General features: G+C 43.3%; 1 protein-coding gene across 1 annotated transcript in view; it reads left to right on the plus strand.

Annotated features, from left to right (window-relative positions):
• The window catches only part of DST (dystonin), a 925809-nt gene that overhangs the window by 699498 nt on the left and 205929 nt on the right, over nt 1-20382 (plus strand). Inside the window, 1 exon segment of the mRNA XM_029595689.1 lies at nt 19474-19635. Within this exon segment, the coding sequence (XP_029451549.1) occupies nt 19474-19635 (162 nt within the window).

The following is a 20382-nucleotide window of genomic DNA, read 5'->3' on the forward strand; positions in this document are numbered from 1 at the left end:
CCGAGAGGAGGGGGGACACTGACAGTCGTTTCGCCGTTTCTCCATCGCTGCTTGTGCGCTGTCAGTGTCCCCCCTCCTCCCGGAGCAAGGTGGCTTTTCGCGCCCTGCTCCGAGAGGAGGGGGGACACTGACAGTCGTTTCGCCGTTTCTCCGCCGCTATCTTCTGGCTTCGCCGGTGTCCGGGCTGGGGGAAAGCTTCGCCGCTGTCAGTGTCCCCCCTCCTCCCGGAGCAAGGCGGCTTTTCGCGCCCTGCTCCGGGAGGGGGGAGAAGAGACAAGCGGCGAAACAACTTACTTGCACGGGGGAAAGCGGTCTCCGTGGCAGCCCCAGTCCTCTCCCCTCCTCCCGAAGCCAAAAAAAAAAAAAAAGCTTTTTTTTTTTGGCTTCGGGAGCAGGGGAGAGGACTGGGGCTGCCACGGAGACCGGCACCCATGATCGCGGCCGGGGCAGGTGAGCGGGGGCTGGGGGAAAGCTTGCCACCTACCCTGACCCCTGCCTCTACCGCCTGGGTCAGGGTAGGCGGTAAGTTTGCAGGTTAAACGCGCGACAAAGCGGCAGGGAAAGGTAGCGTTAGTCGGGGCGCGGGTTACGGGATGCTAGGGGAATAGCTAATTCGCTCGTTTGCATGCAATATCGCGCTAATTCGCTCGTTTGCATGCAATATACATGCCGCGGGCGGAAGGGGTTACCCGGGGAATTTAGGACGCGGGTAGGAGTAGGTTAAAGGGGATTCGGGATCGCAGGAAGGGCTAACGCGGCCGGAACGTGAGTTAAAAGCGGCTTAGGAGCAGGGTAAACGCAGCCGCACTTTACAGGATTGGCCCGTATGTGGGCTCCTCTCCGGCACACCCTCGCCCCACCCACCACATATCCAGATTACTAGTTATCTGGCTGAAGTGGTGGCAGTTCAGCGGGTCCAGATATTCAGGTGCTGCCACTTAGCTGAATAAGTCCTAACTTATCTGGCTCCGTGGTGCTGTATATCGTCCTCTTCATCTATGAGGAAATTAAGATTTTTTTTTTGACACCGCAGTTTCCTTCTGCTCCTTTGTTCTTTGAGCTCATTCGGAACTAGAGCTGGGATCTGGTACCTTGCACCTTGATTTGCAACTACCCAGGGATTTTCTGCTTGTTTTATATCCCTGACCCCCACATACCTGCCTAGGTCAATGCAGTGATGGAGGAATAGCCTAGTGGTGAGAGCAGTGGGCTATGAACCAGGAGACCAGGGTTTGTGTCCTGCTGTCGCTCCTTGTGACCTTGGGCAAGTCACTTTACCCTCCATTGCCTTAGGTACAAACTTAGATTATAAACCCTCTGGGGGTAGGGAAATACCTACAGTACCTGAATGTAATCCACTTTGAAGTGCTGAAAATAGTGTGAAAAGCAGAATATAAATAAATAAATACGATAATTGGGCCTGGACTGGTAGCCTGCACTTGTGAGCCCTGACTCCGGCCACCAGATGTCACCCTTAAAGCATGACCATGATTCCCTGCCCAAGGGCTGTAAACGCTGCCTCTGTAGCATCCCTTACCAACCCAGGGAGTGAAAGACCCAACTTGGGGTTTCAACTGGAGACCTTTTCATGGCAGCGAGCAGCACTTACCACCCGAGCCACTGGGCCAGCCCAGAAAGGCTACTAAAAACTCTTCCTCTTTAGCTGCTCCTATCATTAAGAATCCGAATATAGTAGTGTACTTCTGTGCCTGCTCCTCTGTAAAATGCATGTAAAATAGGAATGTGGCCTGAAAAGAAGAGTGAATTCCAGGAAGAAGATCCTGGTGCATTTAATGGTGAAAATATATTAAGCCTAAAAATAAAAATAAAAATAAAGAAGGATCCTGTGGATTAGGAGCAAAACAGAAACAGAGAGTAGGATTAAATGGACAATTTTCTTAGTGGAAGGGAGTGGACAGTGGAGTGCCTCAGGGATCTGTATTGGGACCCTTACTTTTCAATATATTTATAAATGATCTGGAAAGAAATACGACGAGTGATATAATCAAATTTGCAGATGACACAAAATTGTTCAGAGTAGTTAAATCACAAGCAGATTGTGATAAATTGCAGGAAGACCTTGTGAGACTGGAAAATTGGGCATCCAAATGGCAGATGAAATTTAATGTGGATAAGTGCAAGGTGATACATATAGGGAAAAATAACCCATGCTATAATTACACAATGTTGGGTTCCATATTAGGTGCTACAACCCAAGAAAGATATCTAGGCGTCATAGTGGATAACACATTGAAATTGTCGGTTCAGTGTGCTGTAGCAGTCAAAAAAGCAAATAGAATGTTGGGAATTATTAGAAAGGGAATGGTGAATAAAACGGAAAATGTCATAATGCCTCTGTATCGCTCCATGGTGAGACTGCACCATGAATACTGTGTACAATTCTGGTCGCCGCATCTCAAGAAAGATATAATTGCGATGGAGAAGGTACAGAGAAGGGCTACCAAAATGATAAGGGGAATGGAACAGCTCCCCTATGAGGAAAGACTAAATTGGTTAGAACTTTTCAGCTTGGAGTAGAGACGGCTAGGGGGGATGTGACAGAGATGTTTAAAATCATGAGAGGTCTAGAACGGGTAGATGTGAATCGGTTATTTACTCTTTCAGATAGTAGAAAGACTAGGGGCACTCCATGAAGTTAGCATGGGGCACATTTAAAACTAATCGGAGAAAGTTCTTTTTTACTCAATGCATAATTAAACTCTGGAATTTGTTGTCAGAAGATATGGTTAGTGCAGTTAGTATAGCTGTGTTTAAAAAAGGATTGGATAAGTTCTTGGAGGAGAAGTCCATTACCTGCTATTAAGTTCACTTAGAGAATAGCCACTGCCATTAGCAATGGTAACATGGAACAGACTTAGTTTTTGGGTACTTGCCAGGTTCTTGTGGCCTGGTTTGGCCTCTGTTGGAAACAGGATGCTGGGCTTGATGGACCCTTGGTCTGACCCAGTATGGCATGTTCTTATGTTCTTATGTTCTTAACAATAATGCCATGAAAGAGCAAGATTGCGGGTCTGATTTATTAAGACTTTTTCTACATTCTGTATCTATGGGAAAAAAAGATTTGAAAATCAAGACCTCTATGTAAAATAATCTGTCTAAGAAGCACTGCTTAAACTTCCTGCCTCCATGGTTAAAATTCTGAACATGATTGTATTTATGCTTTGTAAGTCTTCAGTTTAGATACGTCACTCACTATGTTTCAAAAGCCCTGCCAGAACATTGCCAGCATCGCTTTTATGTTGTCAGGGGGATGGAGAGACTATAGGTTTGTCTCCTTTAAATCAACAGGACAAGGGACAACACATTTTTTATGTTTAAATATTTTTTTTATTGATTTCAAAAATACAGCACAAATACCAAAGAAAGAAAGAATATCACAGATTCGGGTTTACTGAATGCTACTTCCCAATGCCCCTTATACATAATATGCACTTTATCCTATCCCCAACAGGGCAATCCCCACCTCTTCAAATCTCTCCTCTTATATTTCAGATATTAACACATGCAGTAAAGCTCACAAGAAATACTTTTAACGTGCTAAAAAGTTTAGATCATACAAAAAGCAAACAATTTGCATTTTTATGTATTCTTGAAAATGTAGACCACAGAGACAACAATTTTATAACAAAATATGTAACTTCTAACGAGGGGTTTAAGAGCACATTATAAGTGTTAGGCTAGGCATTGTATAAGATTTCCTTTGATAGCTTATGGCTTCTGTTTATTGCAAAGGTGGATCTTAAAGATTCAGCATTCAGTGCAATCTTCCTGTTTCTTTTTTCTTTTTTGTGCATCTGATTCTTCTTGCTTCTTTAGATGACTTTGGCTCAGTTGGAACGAGCCTTTACTGGGACTTTGGAGCCATGAGCTTTCATTCACAACTGCCTGCGCCTGGGGTCTCCCCTCTCCGATTTTTAATCTCACTTCCCTTGGACAATAACCTTTAAACTGGCGTGCGGGTGCACATGTGTGCACTTTCATCAGCTCATGCCCGCGGTCACAGCCATTTTATAACATAAGCAGGTATATGAGCACGTTATAAAATAGCCTGTCTGTGAGCACGTGTGCGTGCAATTTTAAGTGGTTGTGTACCTATGCACTCAAATGCTGCTTCTACCACTTAAGTGGGGGGGGGGATTTTAAAAGACACGTGCGCCGACGCCATTACCAGTTTTCCAGTTAGTTCCCAGTTCACCCAGTTAAGGAATAGAATTTGCAACCCCCCCCTAGTTTAATTGCGTCCCTTCTCCCATTAGCGCCATCCTTTAAAACCCACTGATCTGCCTAGAATTTTTTATTTTACAACTTAGACGTCATACGTAGCAGAAGTAAATTTATGCAGCAGGGAACTCTGGCGCTCGCCTGTGTGCGTAAGTATTTCCGTGCTAATTTCAAGTTAAATTCCAGAAATGCCCGTGCGGTGCCAAGACCACGCCCATGCCCCGCCCCTTTAAAAAAAACTTTTCATTTGTGCGTACAGCAGCAAGTATGCACTTATCTGTGCGGATTTTAAAATCCGCTCGGCCTGCGCCAGCCCGACTTGTACGCGTATCTCCTGGTTTTGGCGCGGGCCGGGCTTTTAAAATTCACCTTTTCAAGCCCAGCTATCTCAGAGATAGTCCTTGGTAAGGAACCACAGACTCATGGCTCCTCCAGGATGCTTGCACTCGCCAGCAGGGGTTGCTTTGTATGGGACTTCAACTCTTCCCCATGGGCACTGTGAATGTTGCATCTGCAGTATTTCTAGCCTCAGCCAACCCAAAGAGCAAAAACTGGGCTTAAGATTCAACTCAGATCTCTGGCTATTGTCTGAGATAACCATCTTCAATTGGATTCCTTTGCTTCCTTTTGTTTTGTACATCACATATTTTGTCTAGTTACGTTTTCATGATCCAAGATGCACATATTTTTCAATACTCTAAAGCCCTGTTTGACCTGATCTCTATCGCTACTTCCGTCTAGAAGTGCTATGGAAATGGTGAGCAGTCATAGGAGGCCTTTCTTCAGCTCCGTGTCCTGCATTTGTGCTTTAGAAGTACGATATCAGAGTTGTGCTAGCACAGCTTTCTGACAAAGCTCACTCTGTGTTCACCCTAGCCACCTTTGGCAGGTACACATCAGCCAGTGTTTCTGTGCCAGAACATTATATGACCGCTTCAGAATTAAAAGGAAAGAAGGAACAATGTTTCCTATTATTTGGAAAAAGAATGAACTATTCTTCTGTGTGTTGCTTTTTTTTTTTTCCTTAAATGAGAATCTTACCATAAATGTGCGAAGTTTCAAAATCGTGCGTTTGTGAGTGTTTCCCCTTGCATTTTGTGGAGAGGACAATGCTTGGCTCTTCCTTTGGTCATTTGGATCATTTTAACATTTTACTACTCTGCTGTCAAAGTCTTGCTTATGCTTTCTGTGGGCCTATGTAGTTTAGGGAAACATTGCTGCAGTCTTAGTTGGACAGTAGCATGGGTTTGCATAGAGATTTCCGCACGATAAGTTAGAATCCGGAGAGTAGGGTAACAGAGCCGGGCTTTTATTGGTTGCCATTCACTTCCGTGTTGCTAGCAAGTCTGCTGAGAGATGCTCTTTGTATTGCAATGTTTATCTTCCCCCTTTTTTTAATGCAAAAATTGCTAAAGTGTTTTATGCTCAGAAATTAAAGCTCTTGTGACTCTTGTAATAGCTCTCTTTATTTTTCATTGATAACCCAGGCAGCTAATGGTTTGCTGGTTCTTTCTGAAGAACTGTAGCAAGAGATTCTTCTCCTGCTTGCACCACTAGCTGGGGGGCTGAGTGGAAATGAAGGTCATATTCTAGCTGCCCAAGCCTGCAAGCCACTAATCTTTCACTAAGATCATAATTGGCTTATACCAATTGCCCAGACTTTGTCCTCCTTGCACCCAACCAAGCACTCTGCTCTCTCAAATTTCAGCCCTCTTGTGCTCCATGTCAAAAATTTAAATTGAAGAGTTCTGGTTTACTGGTTTCTCTATGCACAGATTTTTTAACATTAAACTTTATATACATATATATGAGTGTGTGTGAGTGCAAAATGCAGGAAGCATTCCCTGCATCCCTTCCTTTGGACTTGTGTATTCGTTTTTTTTTATCTGAGACAAAGCCATTTTCATAATGGCAGGTAACATGAGGAAATGATGTGTACACCCAGTTGATAAATGATTTTTGGCCTATGTATAATAGCAGGAAAAGAGTAAAGTCATGTTTTGATCCACAGTATAAAGTTATGACGCACATCGGATAGTGAACTTCATTGTTGACTGGACAACGCAAAAAGTTCCTGCTTTCCTTTATTAGTATGGTTTTCTTATTCAAAGAAATCACAGCCTGAGCATTAATACGTGGTTGCCACACTTGCATATGCCCTGCTTGTGTTCTGATTTTGAGAGCATTTCCTATAATAGCTGTACTTATTAAACGAAGACCAAATGATGTGAAAGGTTGAAGAGAGAGACAGAAAAGAATGTGTTGTATATCCTTTGAAATGTTTTCTGTGCATATAAAACCGTATATGTAAACTTTTCAAATTTCACTTGTCACTCGGGCATGAGACTATTCGTTGCATAGTGCACAGTCACCAAAAGTCCTGTTGGCATAGAAAATATCCTGGAAAACCTTGCTATCACTGTCTTCTTAAAAATGAGGATTACATATTCTCCTTCTTTTTATGGGAAGGGATTTATCAGAGTTTTAGTCAGTGTAAAAACTGCTCTGGATTGATCACTGAAAACATTCCAGACTTTTTGTTTTTAAAAAAAATGCAAAACTGGAGAGATGTTTGTCTGTGTTTTGTGTTAATAGTGTAGGGTTGTCTCTTGGTAAAAGGAGGGATTACGTTTCATTCTCTCATGTAGCTTGTTATTTTAATATCCAGTCTATAGTAAATAGTAGCATTATAAACAGGATGCTGGTCAGGAAATGTTTAGCCAAGAGTATTGTGTTTGTCTAGTGTACACTAAGCACATGTTGAGTTAACGTCCTACCTCTGAACTCGGAACTGGTTACCAGATAGAAAATGCACGGCTATTTCTAATTTAGTTATGGCAGCCTAACCTGCGCATTTCATCCTCCTGCTAGCTTTGATTGAAATCTAGAGGGATACGTTTGGTTCCTTTGATTTCTTTTCATATGAAAAACAGTGTTGACTCTGGCCGTCTGAAGGGGGGGGGGGTGAAATTAGGGAAGCCCCGGGGGTGTCGGGTTACTTTAAAGAGGCTCTGAACGGCTGCCTGCAGCTCCCAGGGGGGGCCCCGGCCTGCGGGGTTAAAGTTTAATAAAGAGCGGCGTGGGCAGGGTCCCCGGCTTGCACCTCCCCCCCCCAACAGAACAGGGCCGGGTAGGGGGAGACAAGACAAATGGGCAAAGGGAAAAAGAAGTTCAAGGGGGGTGGGGGAGAGAGAGCTGAAGAGGTCAGGCACCTCACCCGCGCTGGGGTAGGACGGCACTGCGGGCGCGAATGGGAGAGCAGCAGATGTTTCCCAAAGAAAGCAAAAAAGGGCGGGCCTGGCGCTCGGCGCCTTTCTCTTCAGGAGAGCTGGGGGAAGCTGCTCGGTACTTGCAGTCCGTCACTTGTAGAGTTTGCCCTTCACGCCTTCCATGTCGGCAGCTGCACTTCAAACTGAGCCTAAAAACTGTAACTTGCACTTTTGTTGTTGTTGTTGTTGCTTTTTTTTTTTTTTTTTAAAGCTGTAGTAACTGCTGAAGTGAGTTTTGAATAGAAATGAAATACAAATATGCTGTGCCTTAAGCAAATAACACGAGTGCTGTGTGGCATGGCCTGACCCAGGACTGGGATGCCTAGGAAATATCTTTTCGGTGAGAAAATGCACAACGTTTGTTGTGCAGAGAGAGAAAAAAACAAAACCTCAGGGTGCGGTATGTAATTGTTAGTTTTAAAGGGCTGCCTTCCTTGAACTTGGCATGGCTACCCAGAAGTCAGCGTTTCTTGTGGATTTTCTAAATACAGTACGGGACCGAGAAGGCTGGGATGAGAACATAATCCGCGTTTGAATCAAGGGCATCCACAGCCACTGGTAAAAGGAACCCGAAGGATCTTAGCTTCCCCCTCATTTTTGGATTTAACTTGTTTTGTACTCCTGTATTTTTTTTTTTTCACTGCCTTGGGTCTGTGTAACGTCCTCCTGTGTTAGAAAGCATATTTCACACCATGTCTTATTTATAAAGAAGATGGCATTTTCCAGCCTCTTTAAATGGATTACAGTTAATAGCTCACCGAGAGAAGAGAATATGCTGCCTGCTGAAATGCTTACTCGTTTGGAAGGCATTATCTGGAGATGGAAGGTACAAATTTTGATCTGATGGAAGAAAGGGGGTGCCCTGTGTGATGTTTTGAATTTGCCATTAACTTTTGGAAGATGTCTGTTCCTTGCAAACTGAAGCACTTTAAACTTCAGTGCAATTCTTCAACCTCAAGCAGGTAACATAATAGATCAGTTTACCTTGATGCACTGACCTGACTGTGACCTTAAACACCTCATAAATTTATGCGTGAACCTAGATTCATGGTTGTAGTGTATCTGTGTCAAAGGCAGATTTGTTAGTTATTTAGATCACTAGTATGATGTATGTGCTTAACAGTGTGCTACACTTTCTGGATAAAGTGGCATTTTAGTTCATACAGTTTTCAGACTTTTTTTTTTTTTTTATAACAAAATGGGGAAGCCATTAAGCAGGCCTGACTGTTTGCGTCAGAATCCACCTTGTGTGGGGAAGGGTGAGGAGGAAGATCTAAATATTGAAGATTGTTATGTTCCACAAAGGTCGATTTATGACACAGTGAGACTGAATGAGCAGATCGATTCTGGATCTAAAGGCAGTCTGTCGTCAAGGCACTTCACAGATCGTACTTTGCCTTACAGCCTCCGAACACTGGACAGCCATGCTTTGTGCGGCAATGGTGCTATGACTTCTTCCAGTGTATTTGAGCTCAGAGGTCGTGAAATAAACAAATTAGATGAAAAAATTATCTTTGATGCACTCAAGCTCAACAGCGACGTAATTAGGACTGCTGGACCACCCAAAGCAAAGTTCCACACTGAGAAAAAGGAACATAGAAAGTCGTGGAGAATGTTTGTACCAGTGAACTTTGTGGAATATGCAAATAAAAATGAATGTTCCTTTATTGAAAGTGGTGATGTATCGGATGTGACAAATGCTGGCAGGTACAGAAAAGGCACAAGTTCCTTAACCTCAGAAGAAGGGGACTCTGGTTTAGGTAGTCCCCATACTGAAGGGGAATTAAAACAGGACTCACCAGGAAGAGGGCCATCTCAAACTAAAATTGGATCTTCCAGAGAAAAGGTGCACTTGGAAGATGAGTTAAGGCCTATGTTTTTTGGCACATCGACCAGTGATCAACAAATCCCTTTACTTGCATATAGGAGTATGCCCATGAATATAGATTATAGATTGGTTTTGAGTGACGTTTCACAGCAAGAGAAAGCAGAACTTTGTGGTTCTTTAAAGTCTGCAAAAGAGCAGAGAGCCTCTAAAACTGTACCTTGTCACCCACAAAGGTGTTTGGAAGAGCACACTCTGAGACAAATGGAGTTTTTTCAGTGTAATGGAGAAAATTATGCTAAACTGTTCCGAAAAGAAAGGGAAAATGAATATGATGATAGTCAGGTGGAAGTGACAGAAAGAATACATGTGGATGATGAGCCTCTGGCTACTGATTTTTATGGTGAAACTTTTGCATTGAATAATGGGGAGCCCAGTGAAACAGCTTTAACAAGCAGCGTGCTGCTGCTTGATCTAGAGGAGTACACAAGGATGCATGCAGACTCGATGGAGATGCTGCTGTGTGGTCAGGAACTGAAAATAGACAGTAACATGTGCCATCTCGAAACTCTCCCAGTGAGCCATAAAAACTGTGTTTGGACAACAGGATCCGGCCTAGAAGTTCTGGAGCCTGTCCACAGATGTCTGTTCTCTGATAAGGTAATCTGAAAACATGTGGGTTTATGGGTTTAAAAGCAATAAAGCCCAAAGAGTTCTTGCTTTGTTACTGCCGTAGTGGCCGAGAGCTTTTCCGATAAGTAATTAGATGATTTATTTTTTTCTTGTTCTCTTTTCCTCTGACAATCTAGCTGCTATCAGATCTGCATATGTGCCTGTACCTTGTGAGGTAGCCACTTCAGTAAATGAGCTATGGGCAGTTTCTTTTCCAACACGCTGATCCTTTCCAGCTGTTGGATCTGGTGCTATTTGTTGACCAGATGGTGTCTGTTACTCTTCATTTGGAATGCCTCCACTATGCATTTATGTTAGTGTTCGATTTTTTTTTTTCCACAAAAAATTGTGGCCCGGGGCAATCCCATTTAAGGGCAGTTATGCTGAATATCTCCGGCTCGGCCAACCTTACTCATAAAGGTACACTGGAGTACATCAGATGGCCATGGTTTGCAAAGTACTACTCAGAGACTAAAGTGTCATTGCACATAACTGTTCCTGCACAGCCATGGGTAGAAACTTATTTTTAAAGTTACAAAAAAAAAAAAAAAAGGTTTAATGAATCTGTATGTGTATATAGTTATTGAAATGATGTAGAAAAGTTAGAAATGAATTTTTTTGTTATGTAAAATGAAACTAATAAAAGTATGCACTTTTTTTCCTCTACATATCTGATTGCAGTTTGAGCTATTTCTGAGTTTGTTGCTGGGTTTGTTTTGGTAAACTTTTTCCACAAAGATCAACTCATTTATTTAGAGCTCATTGTTAACAAAGATTGAGGTTGTAGGACAAGATGGGGGGAGGGGTAGATGGAAGTATTTGCTGATACTGCAATTGCCCCTAAAGGCTAGGAATTTTTCATGTTTATGCTCATTAAAGAAGCTCTTGTTACTCTAAAAATGACTGTCCCAAAATAGCAGTGTTTTGAAGCAGCTATACCAAACTCCTAGCATTTCTTTTCTGATGACGCAGCCATGATTACCATGGTGTGGTTGTTTTGAACGAATGAGCTTTTGCAGCTGAGCAAGAACCCCAGTGCCTTTGCTGCTGTTCAGCGGCTCCGTCATTGCGCCCCATTCAGCACAACAGACACAGGGAGACGTGACCCGTGCCCCCTTTGCATCTCTGAGAATATATGGCATGGGACCCTGTCAAGGGCCAGAGAAGAAGAGCAGCTGGCGAATCTGAAGTGCTCCTTGTCAGCAGGGAGCTCAATGAGTTTGTATTTGAATCCAGAGAATGTAGGAGAAGCTATTGTTAAAGACTGAAACAGGTTCGTGATCATAGGTTTAGTGTTGCCTAAAAACCATGCCTCATAAGGGACAAGCTGAGCTTGCTATGATTTCTCCCCATTGCATTGTGGACTTGTAGTTCTGACATGAATATGTAATTCTCCCCTTGCACTGTTTTGTTTTGGGGTTGTTTTTTTTTTTACAGTCATAAATTTCCTTTTGATTTTTTGTTAAGGCTGATTTGCCTTTGTTTTTTTTGTTTTTTTTTTTGAAGGGGAAAGTATGACCCATCTTTTTGTGGCTGTTTTGTCTGCTTTTAGCCTTGTTAACTACTTTTCTTTTTATTTTCTTTTTTAACCATTATCTTACTTTATGAAATGCACCCCCATTCTCTTCTCTTATATGTTTGTCTTATTAGGTTGTAAACTCTGAGCAGGGACTGTTTTTTGTGTGTTTGTACAGCGCTGCATATGTTGTGTAGTGCTATAGAAATGTTAAGAAGTAGTAGTAGTGTATTAACAACTATTGATATAAAACACACTGCTGTGGTATTCTGCACCAAAAAGAAAAAAAAATCTGTGCATAATATTTTAAATTTACCAACATTTCGCATATAATTTTGGTCAAAATAGATTGTAATCACTGTTTTTGAATAAGTATTCACTTAAACTACAATGTAGGAAAAAAGTGATTACTGAAATATGCCACCTTTTTAAATTTTTATGTGAATTCCCACCGGAGTAAGTCACTGTGAGCATGCACCATAAAACAAGAGGGGACTCTCTTTCCCTCATTCCACTCCCTAGTCTTCTCTTCTTTTTCCATGCCCCAGCCTGCCTATAGTATACCAATCTCTCTCAACTCCCTCCCCCAAGTCTTTTCGTACCCGTCATCCATAAGTGTAGCTCCACAACACACATACAGGCAGATGCAATACAGAGCACTCAGTTGAGCGCGCTGGTTAACTCATGGTTGGACGCTCGTTGTGGACGCAACCCCCTTATGCTATAAGGGGATTAGTGCATCCAAAACGCACGTCCAATCCCCCAGGAAGCTAATAGTGCTCATCACATGTAAATTCATGTTGATGAGGCTATTTGCTATTCTCCCCTGCTGCAAAAAAAAAAAAAGTGTGCTTTACACGTAGAATTTTACCCACAGAAATTAACGCCTGCCTGGAGCAGGCATTACGTTTTTTGAGCAGCCCAAAAAGAATGATAAAAAAAAGTGTGCCAGCAGTCAGGTTAGGAAAAGGGACGGACATTCTATTATCAAGCGTGCATTTTCCTCACCCACTGAGAGCTGCCTCTCTTGGGTGCCTGCTACCTACCGAGGAGGCGTTGGGGGCAAACAGTTTCCCTAGTGTCTCCTTTTCACCACAGCAGCTGATTTAAATATTAAGTCGGGTCGATCAGTGGGCTTTGGGAGAGCTGGTCTCCCTCCCCCTTTCTGCCTGTTCTTCCTCCTTTTGTTGCCTCTCCCCTGTTATTGTCCTGTTTTCTGGCTTTATACCACTGTCTGTCCACCAGTCTGCAGCAGTCGCCAGCTTCCTCCTGGCCCCATAGATGCTGAAACTGCTTCGTCACCTTCTCCGGGCCTACTGGACTGCTCCCTGCCCCCCTCATGGTTCCCCTCCCATCAGCCCATATGGTCCCACTGCTCCCACTTCCTCCCAGGCCGTGCAGGATGCTGCTGCCTGGGGTCTGCTCTGGCATAGCCCACGTTCTGCAGGGAAAAACTGAGGATTCTGTGGAGGGCAAGTCTGTGCCAATTTGGCATTGCACAGAGGTGCAGAATTCCCCTAGGAGTGAAAAATAGATCTGTCTGTCATGGGACAATTGAAATTACAAGTTTGTAGCGGCAGTGGGGTACAATAGAGGCTGGCTCAATCTCTCTCTTATGTCACAAAATGTATTGCTAATCCTACATAGGCTAGAATCTCAGTGTCTGACATATTATTCATTATTTTTTTAGAACTGTCTACTTCTAAAATTGTTTCATCTCTTATAGCAATAGTTTCATTTTGGAGCGTTGAAAGTCTTCCATTTATAAACAAATGTTACTTCATTCAAAAGCAACCTGAATCTTATTTGTTTGGCTTTTTTCTAAGATCAGTGCCTTACATTATCTTTTAACTATGGTATTCATGCAGAAAGTGTGCATGCTGCTGGTTTTCTCACAAGAATGCATGATTATGCAAATTGGTCCGTAGTTGCAAAAGGTGGAGGTGTCGGCAGTGGGAAATTTATTGGCTTTTTGATTGATGCTTGTACTGGAGCAGCTTGTTTTCCTGTTGTTTAATGCTTGAATGGAGGAGTAAGAAAAAATAGTGAATGTAGCTGTTGCAGAGTCAATTGTATCTCATGATTCAAACTGGCTATTCTTTCACAATACCAGCAAAGAAATAGAACTTTCTATATTATGTGAGCTATAAACATTATGTGACTGTCATAAATATCCTTGGATGCACACAGGACATATGGTATCATGGAGCACCAATCAGTGTCTGTAAGCTGAGAACAGATCTGCTGGCAAGAGAGGCACGGCTTGCTTGGCTCCTGTTAGTCCGTGTTGACTGTAATGTCACAATTGCCATCATTCATGCACTGAATAAACTAGTCTGATCCCATTCCATGAGAGGTAAATTGTGACATTGGTCTGGGCATGCTGCTTGCCTGTGTTCGAGCCATTTGGAACGGAACTAATTAAAGAATTTTGAAAATGATGTAAAAGGAAATTATTGCTTGCTGTGGACACAGTTCAAATATTACAGTGCACATAGAGGATGTAGCTTCTTTTAAGTAAACTTAACTTGTGTGCCATGTGCTTTTTGAGGTACAAGGCTAAAAGCCCAGTGACTTCAGCATTCGGTCAAATTGCCAAATCTTTCAGTATTGATCCCGGGGTGTGTTGCATCTGTATGTTCCATCTGAAGTCCAAATATTTTCATTTTTAAATCATTTCTTACTTTGGGGTATGGCTGACTTTGTAAATTTAGAGCCTGCTGTGACGGTTGCCCCTCGCGGAGCTCAACCCCCAAGCAGCCCCTCACCTCTATGCTGCTGCACTGCTGGTCGACTCTGTGCCCGATCGCCTTCCCTCCGTGGCATGGAGCTGCCGCAATCCGCGGCAGGAAGGGCCGCCGCAGTCTTCGTTCTTTGCAGTATGGAGCCGCTGCCGGAGCGCTGCCGGAGCGCTGCCTCCTCGCGGCAGGAAGCCACCACAGTCACTCCCTTCTTGGTGGCCCTGGTGTCGCTGTCGCTGTACCTCATCTCGTGGCAGGAACACCGCCGACATGGCCTCTCCGTTCCTGCCTCTCCTGGGCCCTGCATAGGCGCACGTGCGGGCCTCCTCTTAATATTTAAAGGGCCAGCAGTTTGAAAAGCCCCGCGGCCCCAACAAATGATGTCATCAGCCTGTTCCTGCACCAGCCCTATAAAAGGGCTCAGCTTCCATTCCTCGGAGCCTTCGCATCGGATCTTCACAGTTGCCTGTGGTCTCTTCATCCAACAAGGTCCTCCATGGCCTGCTTCTGTCCAGATGGTTCCATGTTCCGTGCTGGATGTTTCTAGTCTCCGTGGATGTTCCTGTTCTTCATTGGAGCTCCTTTGTCGTCTCTCCATTGTTCCTAATATTCCATGTTCCTGATGTTCCCTTCTCCCGCTCATCCTGCTTCCAGGTTTCCTGGTGTGCCACCATCATGGTCTGTCACCAGCCACAGGCAGCTGTGTAGGGCACACCTCTGTGCAGGCCTCTCCTGAATCTTCTTCATGTTTTCAGTTCCAAGTCTTCACTTTCTGCTCTGGAGACTGCTTCGCTTCTGGCATGGTCCACGACCAACTATGGGCAGCTGTCTAGGGCTCGCTGCGGTGCTCACCCTGTACTAGTGCCTGAATCCTGAATCCTTGTCTGAGTCTTTCAAGTTCCTCAATTCCATGTCTTGTCTTGTTCCTGCCCTCAGCCTCCATCTGGCCTCACCCACTCGTTTTTCCCAAGCATCAGGTCTGGAAAGGCTACCGAGTGGCCGGAGGGCTTCTTTTGAGACCAGCATTGCATTGCTCGGTCTCACCTGTGCGTGCAGGTCAAGTGAACGTCTGAGCCTGCCTTGTTCCAATTCCTGATGTTCCATATCTCGATCCTGGGCCAGCCTTGTTCCAGCTGCTGCCTGTGCTTGGACACTCTCGCCTCCCACGGTGTGTGTCTTGAGGCTCCTCCCTGAGCCGTGCCATGGTTCAAGGGCTCACGTCCCTCTAGAACAAGCGACCGCACCCCTGTGTTCGTAACAGGATGCGAAGGCGGTTGCAACACCTGCACTAAAAATGGACTTTTACACCTGTTGTACTAAGTTTAATGATATGCAGAGTGAGGTCAAGCTAAATGAACATAATAAACCGAGCATGACTATTTTTTGCTCAGCTATCCTCTTCATGCCATCAATACAGCATTAACCAATCCTGTGACTTGATTAGCTGGTTAGGGCATGACCTCTTTGTTCCTTTGATATTCCTCCCCTGATAGATTTCTCCACCCCTCCTTCGGGCCGATTCAGTAAAGTGTGCTTGGCTGCGTGTTTTTGAGGGGTGTCTGTTACCCCTCATACTGTAAGGGGTTTAGTGCCTCAAACGCATGGCCAAATCCCCTGAAAACTAATAGCGCTCATCGCATGCAAATGCATGTTGATGAGCCTATTAGTCATTCACACAGGATTCAAAAAGTAACATGTGCGGCCAATCTGGAAAAGTGTCCAGAAAAGTAGAAAATACTGCTTTGCTGTACACACTCCAACTTAATAAAAAATTTAAAAAAAGGTGCCAGCTGGTCCAGTTAGGAGAATAGACGCACAATTTTACCGGCGTCCATTTTCCTAACCAATCGCTGTCAGCGGGTTTGGAAAACAGACACTCGTAAAATTGAGCATCTGTTTCCTGAAGCCGCTGATAGAGCCCCTCTCCTGGGCCAAGGAGGCGTTAGGGGCACGTAATCGTCCCTAGCACCTCCTTTTAGCGCGACCCCTCATTTACATATAGGATCATGTGCTCAGGAGAGCGTGCGATCCGATATCATTTCTGTATCGGCCTGCTTGCTCCTCTGGATCCAGCCTAGGTGACAGCTAACACTCCTTCTGAATCCTGAAACCCTGAATTGCCCCTTGTAAAAGTGACACTCTGCCTCAACTTTGAACAACCCCACCCCTTATCTGTGGGACAGTGGGAGGAGGAGCCCAACCAACCTTGTTCCTGCTAGCTCATGGTCCTAGTCAAAAATGGTGGTCTTTGTGATTCCCATTTTGACTCATTCAGGCACTTATGGGTGAAAGTGTGAAATGCAAAGACCACCATTTTTTATGGGGTTGTTGATCAGCAAGCATGTGGTAGTCCACTGTCGTCCTCCAACTGGTCAGGGGGATGAGAGAGAGGAGTCTGGGTCTCTCACCAAGTCTGAATCTGTTAGCTGAGGGGGAGAGACTCTGTCATGGGAGATTGACTCTTGTGAGATGGGGTGGGCATGCCCAAGGAAATGGGGTGGTATTTGTACCAGAGGGAATGGGGTGGTGGTTCAAAAGGCAGGCTTCTCTTTTTGGGGTAGGGGAGAGGCCTCACATGCACTTGGTCCACTCCCCTTCTTACTTCCCCTTTTCCTGGAAAAGGATTTTGTGTGTGGCCAGGGCATGGGACATAATGACAGTCTCTGCAGCGACGTTAAATTTGCCATGCCAACCAGGCCTTGGCTAATTTAGCACCGAGTAGCTCACTTTTTTATATGGGGGCTTATCTGCCTGTTTGCACAATTTGTATACATGGCCATACTCCATCAACTGAGCATTACCTTTTTGCAGTGCATGAGCAGTAATAGGTGGTAACATGGGCTCTAACGCTCAGAGGACTTTTAGCACATCAGCCCCTTTAAGCTTATGGTTTGAGTTGCATTTCAGTGACGTCAGAGCACATCAACTTCAGGCATTTGTTACAGCTACCTTACCATTGTTCAGTGCAGTGTTATACGGACAGTGTATTGAAGCATTTTGATGCACAATCACATGTTGCTGTCTGACAAATCACAGTTTGTGATTTTTCTCAGTCGTTTTGAGGGTAATAATGAATACCCCTGCAGGGCTTGCAGTCCTGTGGTTACTGGGTACAAGGGAAATTTCTCTCTTGCAAATCCTTCAGCATTGAAGCAGATGCAAAATATACACTAGAAATTACACACAAAGATTGATTGTAACAGTCTCCTCATAAAATATCCTTCCCTTGATCTAATCTCCCTCCCTTTTTTAGTGGGTAAAAATCTGTGCACCATGAGCTGCACCTGCAAGTTTACCTGCTCTGCGTGCAGGAGCAGGCAGTAATTGGGCCATTATACATGGATACATTTGAGTTTACTTTCATAAAATTTCTGATTATTGTCCCCTTGCCCCCTTGCCGATTTAAAACGGAACCTGAAAGAGTGTACAGTAAAGGAATTCTGTGCAAGCCCCAGATTCACTGTGAATTGTGTGATCATGAGAGAAGTCTTGAGCACCTGTAAAGTGCCTTAGAATCCACTGACATAGTCCCTGAATCATGCGATTGCATGTATTTATTTATTTATTTTAAATCTTTTTCTATACTATTGTTAAGGTGGGTACCGTCACAACGGTTTGCAGTAAGGCACAAAATAGTCAAGGTAAAAAACATGCATATGCTTTTGCTTTCTATTCATTTGTTAAAACCTTTTTTAGTCTTTTTTTTTTCTTATAGTTTGTTCAGCTTAGATGAACTCTCAGTGTTCTGGCATGCATTGAAGGCAATTTTCAACTTGCCCACAGAAGTGTGTAGTGTACAAGTGCTTTTTACCTGTGGATTTTGCACCAATTTTTCAAGGGGAAATGTTCCCTTTTAAGAAAAAGTGCCTGCCTAACCTTTTACTCCCTCATGGTGTGGATAGATTTTTAAGTAAAATTCAAAAATATGCATGTTGTTTCAATCCCTGCCTCAACCCTGCCCTGGAAATGCCTCCTCCAAATACAGGTAAACTTACACATGCAGTGATGCTATGGGCATCTTTTTACCCACATTCAGGCTGGACAATACTTGAAAAGCCCATTTCCCTGCTAAAGCACCGTTTTATCCATGGATATGGTTTTGAAAGTTTTTCTCGTAGCAATGAAATCGTTAATGTTATTGTTGGCCTGTGCATTAACTGTGTAGGATTGTGAGACATGGTCACATATCACAAAGCTTCATTTTCCTTACCAGCGTTATAATGAATAACAACATAACTCCAGGTGCAATAAGCCTTTGACTTTATGCTTCACGGCATATTCAGAGCCTGACTTGAAAAACCTTAAATGCAGACCCTCTTGGATGGAATTGCTTGTGTACTGAATCGTTGCAGGGCATAATTCAAGTCTTCTGGCAGTGATGTTTATCGGGTGTTGCATAACCTTTGCCGGCCCCCCCCCCCCCCAGTGCTCTACTAGATTATATCGCTAATATAATTTTTGTACCATTTTGTAGGCCATTCAGTTTGGAATTTAACAACACCTTGCACATTACTTAAATGTATTATTTATGGTTGGAATGTACAATAGCCGTATTAAGTATATTGCATTTGGTGAGGAACGTGATACTGGAAAGTGTGATTATGAAAAGTGGATTGCTGAAAAATTAGGTCAAAACAAAAGCTGGGTTCAGAGGACATGGGAAGACTGCCGTTGAGTGTTTTACGTAATTTGGTTAAAGTTGACTGCTAAAATTGTCTCAAGAAAGCCAAAAAATTATTGAAAATTCCAGCAACAAGCAGAAAAAAAGATGTTACCCCACTCCATTTTTAAAGCCGTTTTGCAAGCTAACAGTGGGCACTCCAACTACTAATTATTTTTAAGTTGTTTATTTAAGTTGTTATATTTAAGTTGTTTAATTCCATTTTGAAATCTGATTAAAATGGCATTTTGCATGTCTCTCTCAGATTTCTGCTGCTGCAATGGGAGAAGCAAAGGTTCTGCAACACCCAGTACTTAGCAATTGACCGCACTCACAGAAGCACACTGAAGGCCAGACGAGGAGCAAGGGTCCCTAGACTCAGCCTTCTGATCAGCTCTTTAGCATACTGCAAAATTTGTGGTTCTTCTAGTTCTTACTAAGTTCACTGTTGTACATGAATTTTTGTTTTATGGAATCATTATCATCGTAGCATATGTGCTGGGTAACTTGCATAATGTTTAGGTGACTGTTGACTTTTTTTAATTCAGGTATTTCAAAAGGAAGAGATTGAGCCATTGCAAGTTCAGCTACAGGAGGTAAATTGGTTAGGTCAAGGACTCATTCAAAGTGCAGCTAAAAGCACCAATACCCAGAATATTGAACATGACTTGGAAGATGTCAACACCCGATGGAATACTCTTAACAAAAAGGTGATTATGATTTATGTACTTGTGTTAAAAAGGGTTTGTTTTCTAAATGTTTTAGCTTGTTTTACTTTATAGCATAAAAAGCTTCTCACAAGGCAAAATATTTTTTTGGACTACTGTAACAGCAGATAATAAGTTGTAATGTGTGACATTCAGAATGTATCAGATTTCTCAAGTTTGCATTAAGTCTAAGAATGTTGGCCAGTATTGTCATGATTATTTCATCGGTGATGAGAAGCATGTAATCAAGTTTTATCAAATGTAGAGCCAGTTTTACTAAGTGGTTTTCCCATAGACAATGAATGGGAGAAAAGCCTTAGTAAATCAGGCCCTATGTATTTTAGATTCATTTTTACTCTGGTGCCTTAGACCATTTTGATAGAGTTGTAGTCTTGAAACTATACTTATGGTGTTGGGGTCTAAAATAAGAAGAAGCAGAGAATTGCAAAATAACACAACTGCATGAGAAATTCCTGTGATAAGGGAATGTTTTGCTGATATTGTCATAGGTTGTGACCGGAGAGAAAAGCTCAGGGATGATTTAGAGCCTTTTGTTCTGTAAGGTGAGGAACGTCAGATGCTGAGTGTTGTCAGGTGATGCGCTTAAGCTTTAGATGGCAGTATTATAAACACTCGTTATAAGCCATTTGTGCTGCCTAATCAATAGATCAGCATTGACATCCATCTTAGAAGAGTTTATTTGCCAGCTCTTTCACCTGAAAACATTTCTGGCTACCTCAAGTAATAAAT

The sequence above is a fragment of the Rhinatrema bivittatum genome, chromosome 3, assembly GCF_901001135.1.
Source record: "Rhinatrema bivittatum chromosome 3, aRhiBiv1.1, whole genome shotgun sequence".
NCBI classification, from domain to species: Eukaryota; Metazoa; Chordata; class Amphibia; order Gymnophiona; family Rhinatrematidae; genus Rhinatrema; species Rhinatrema bivittatum.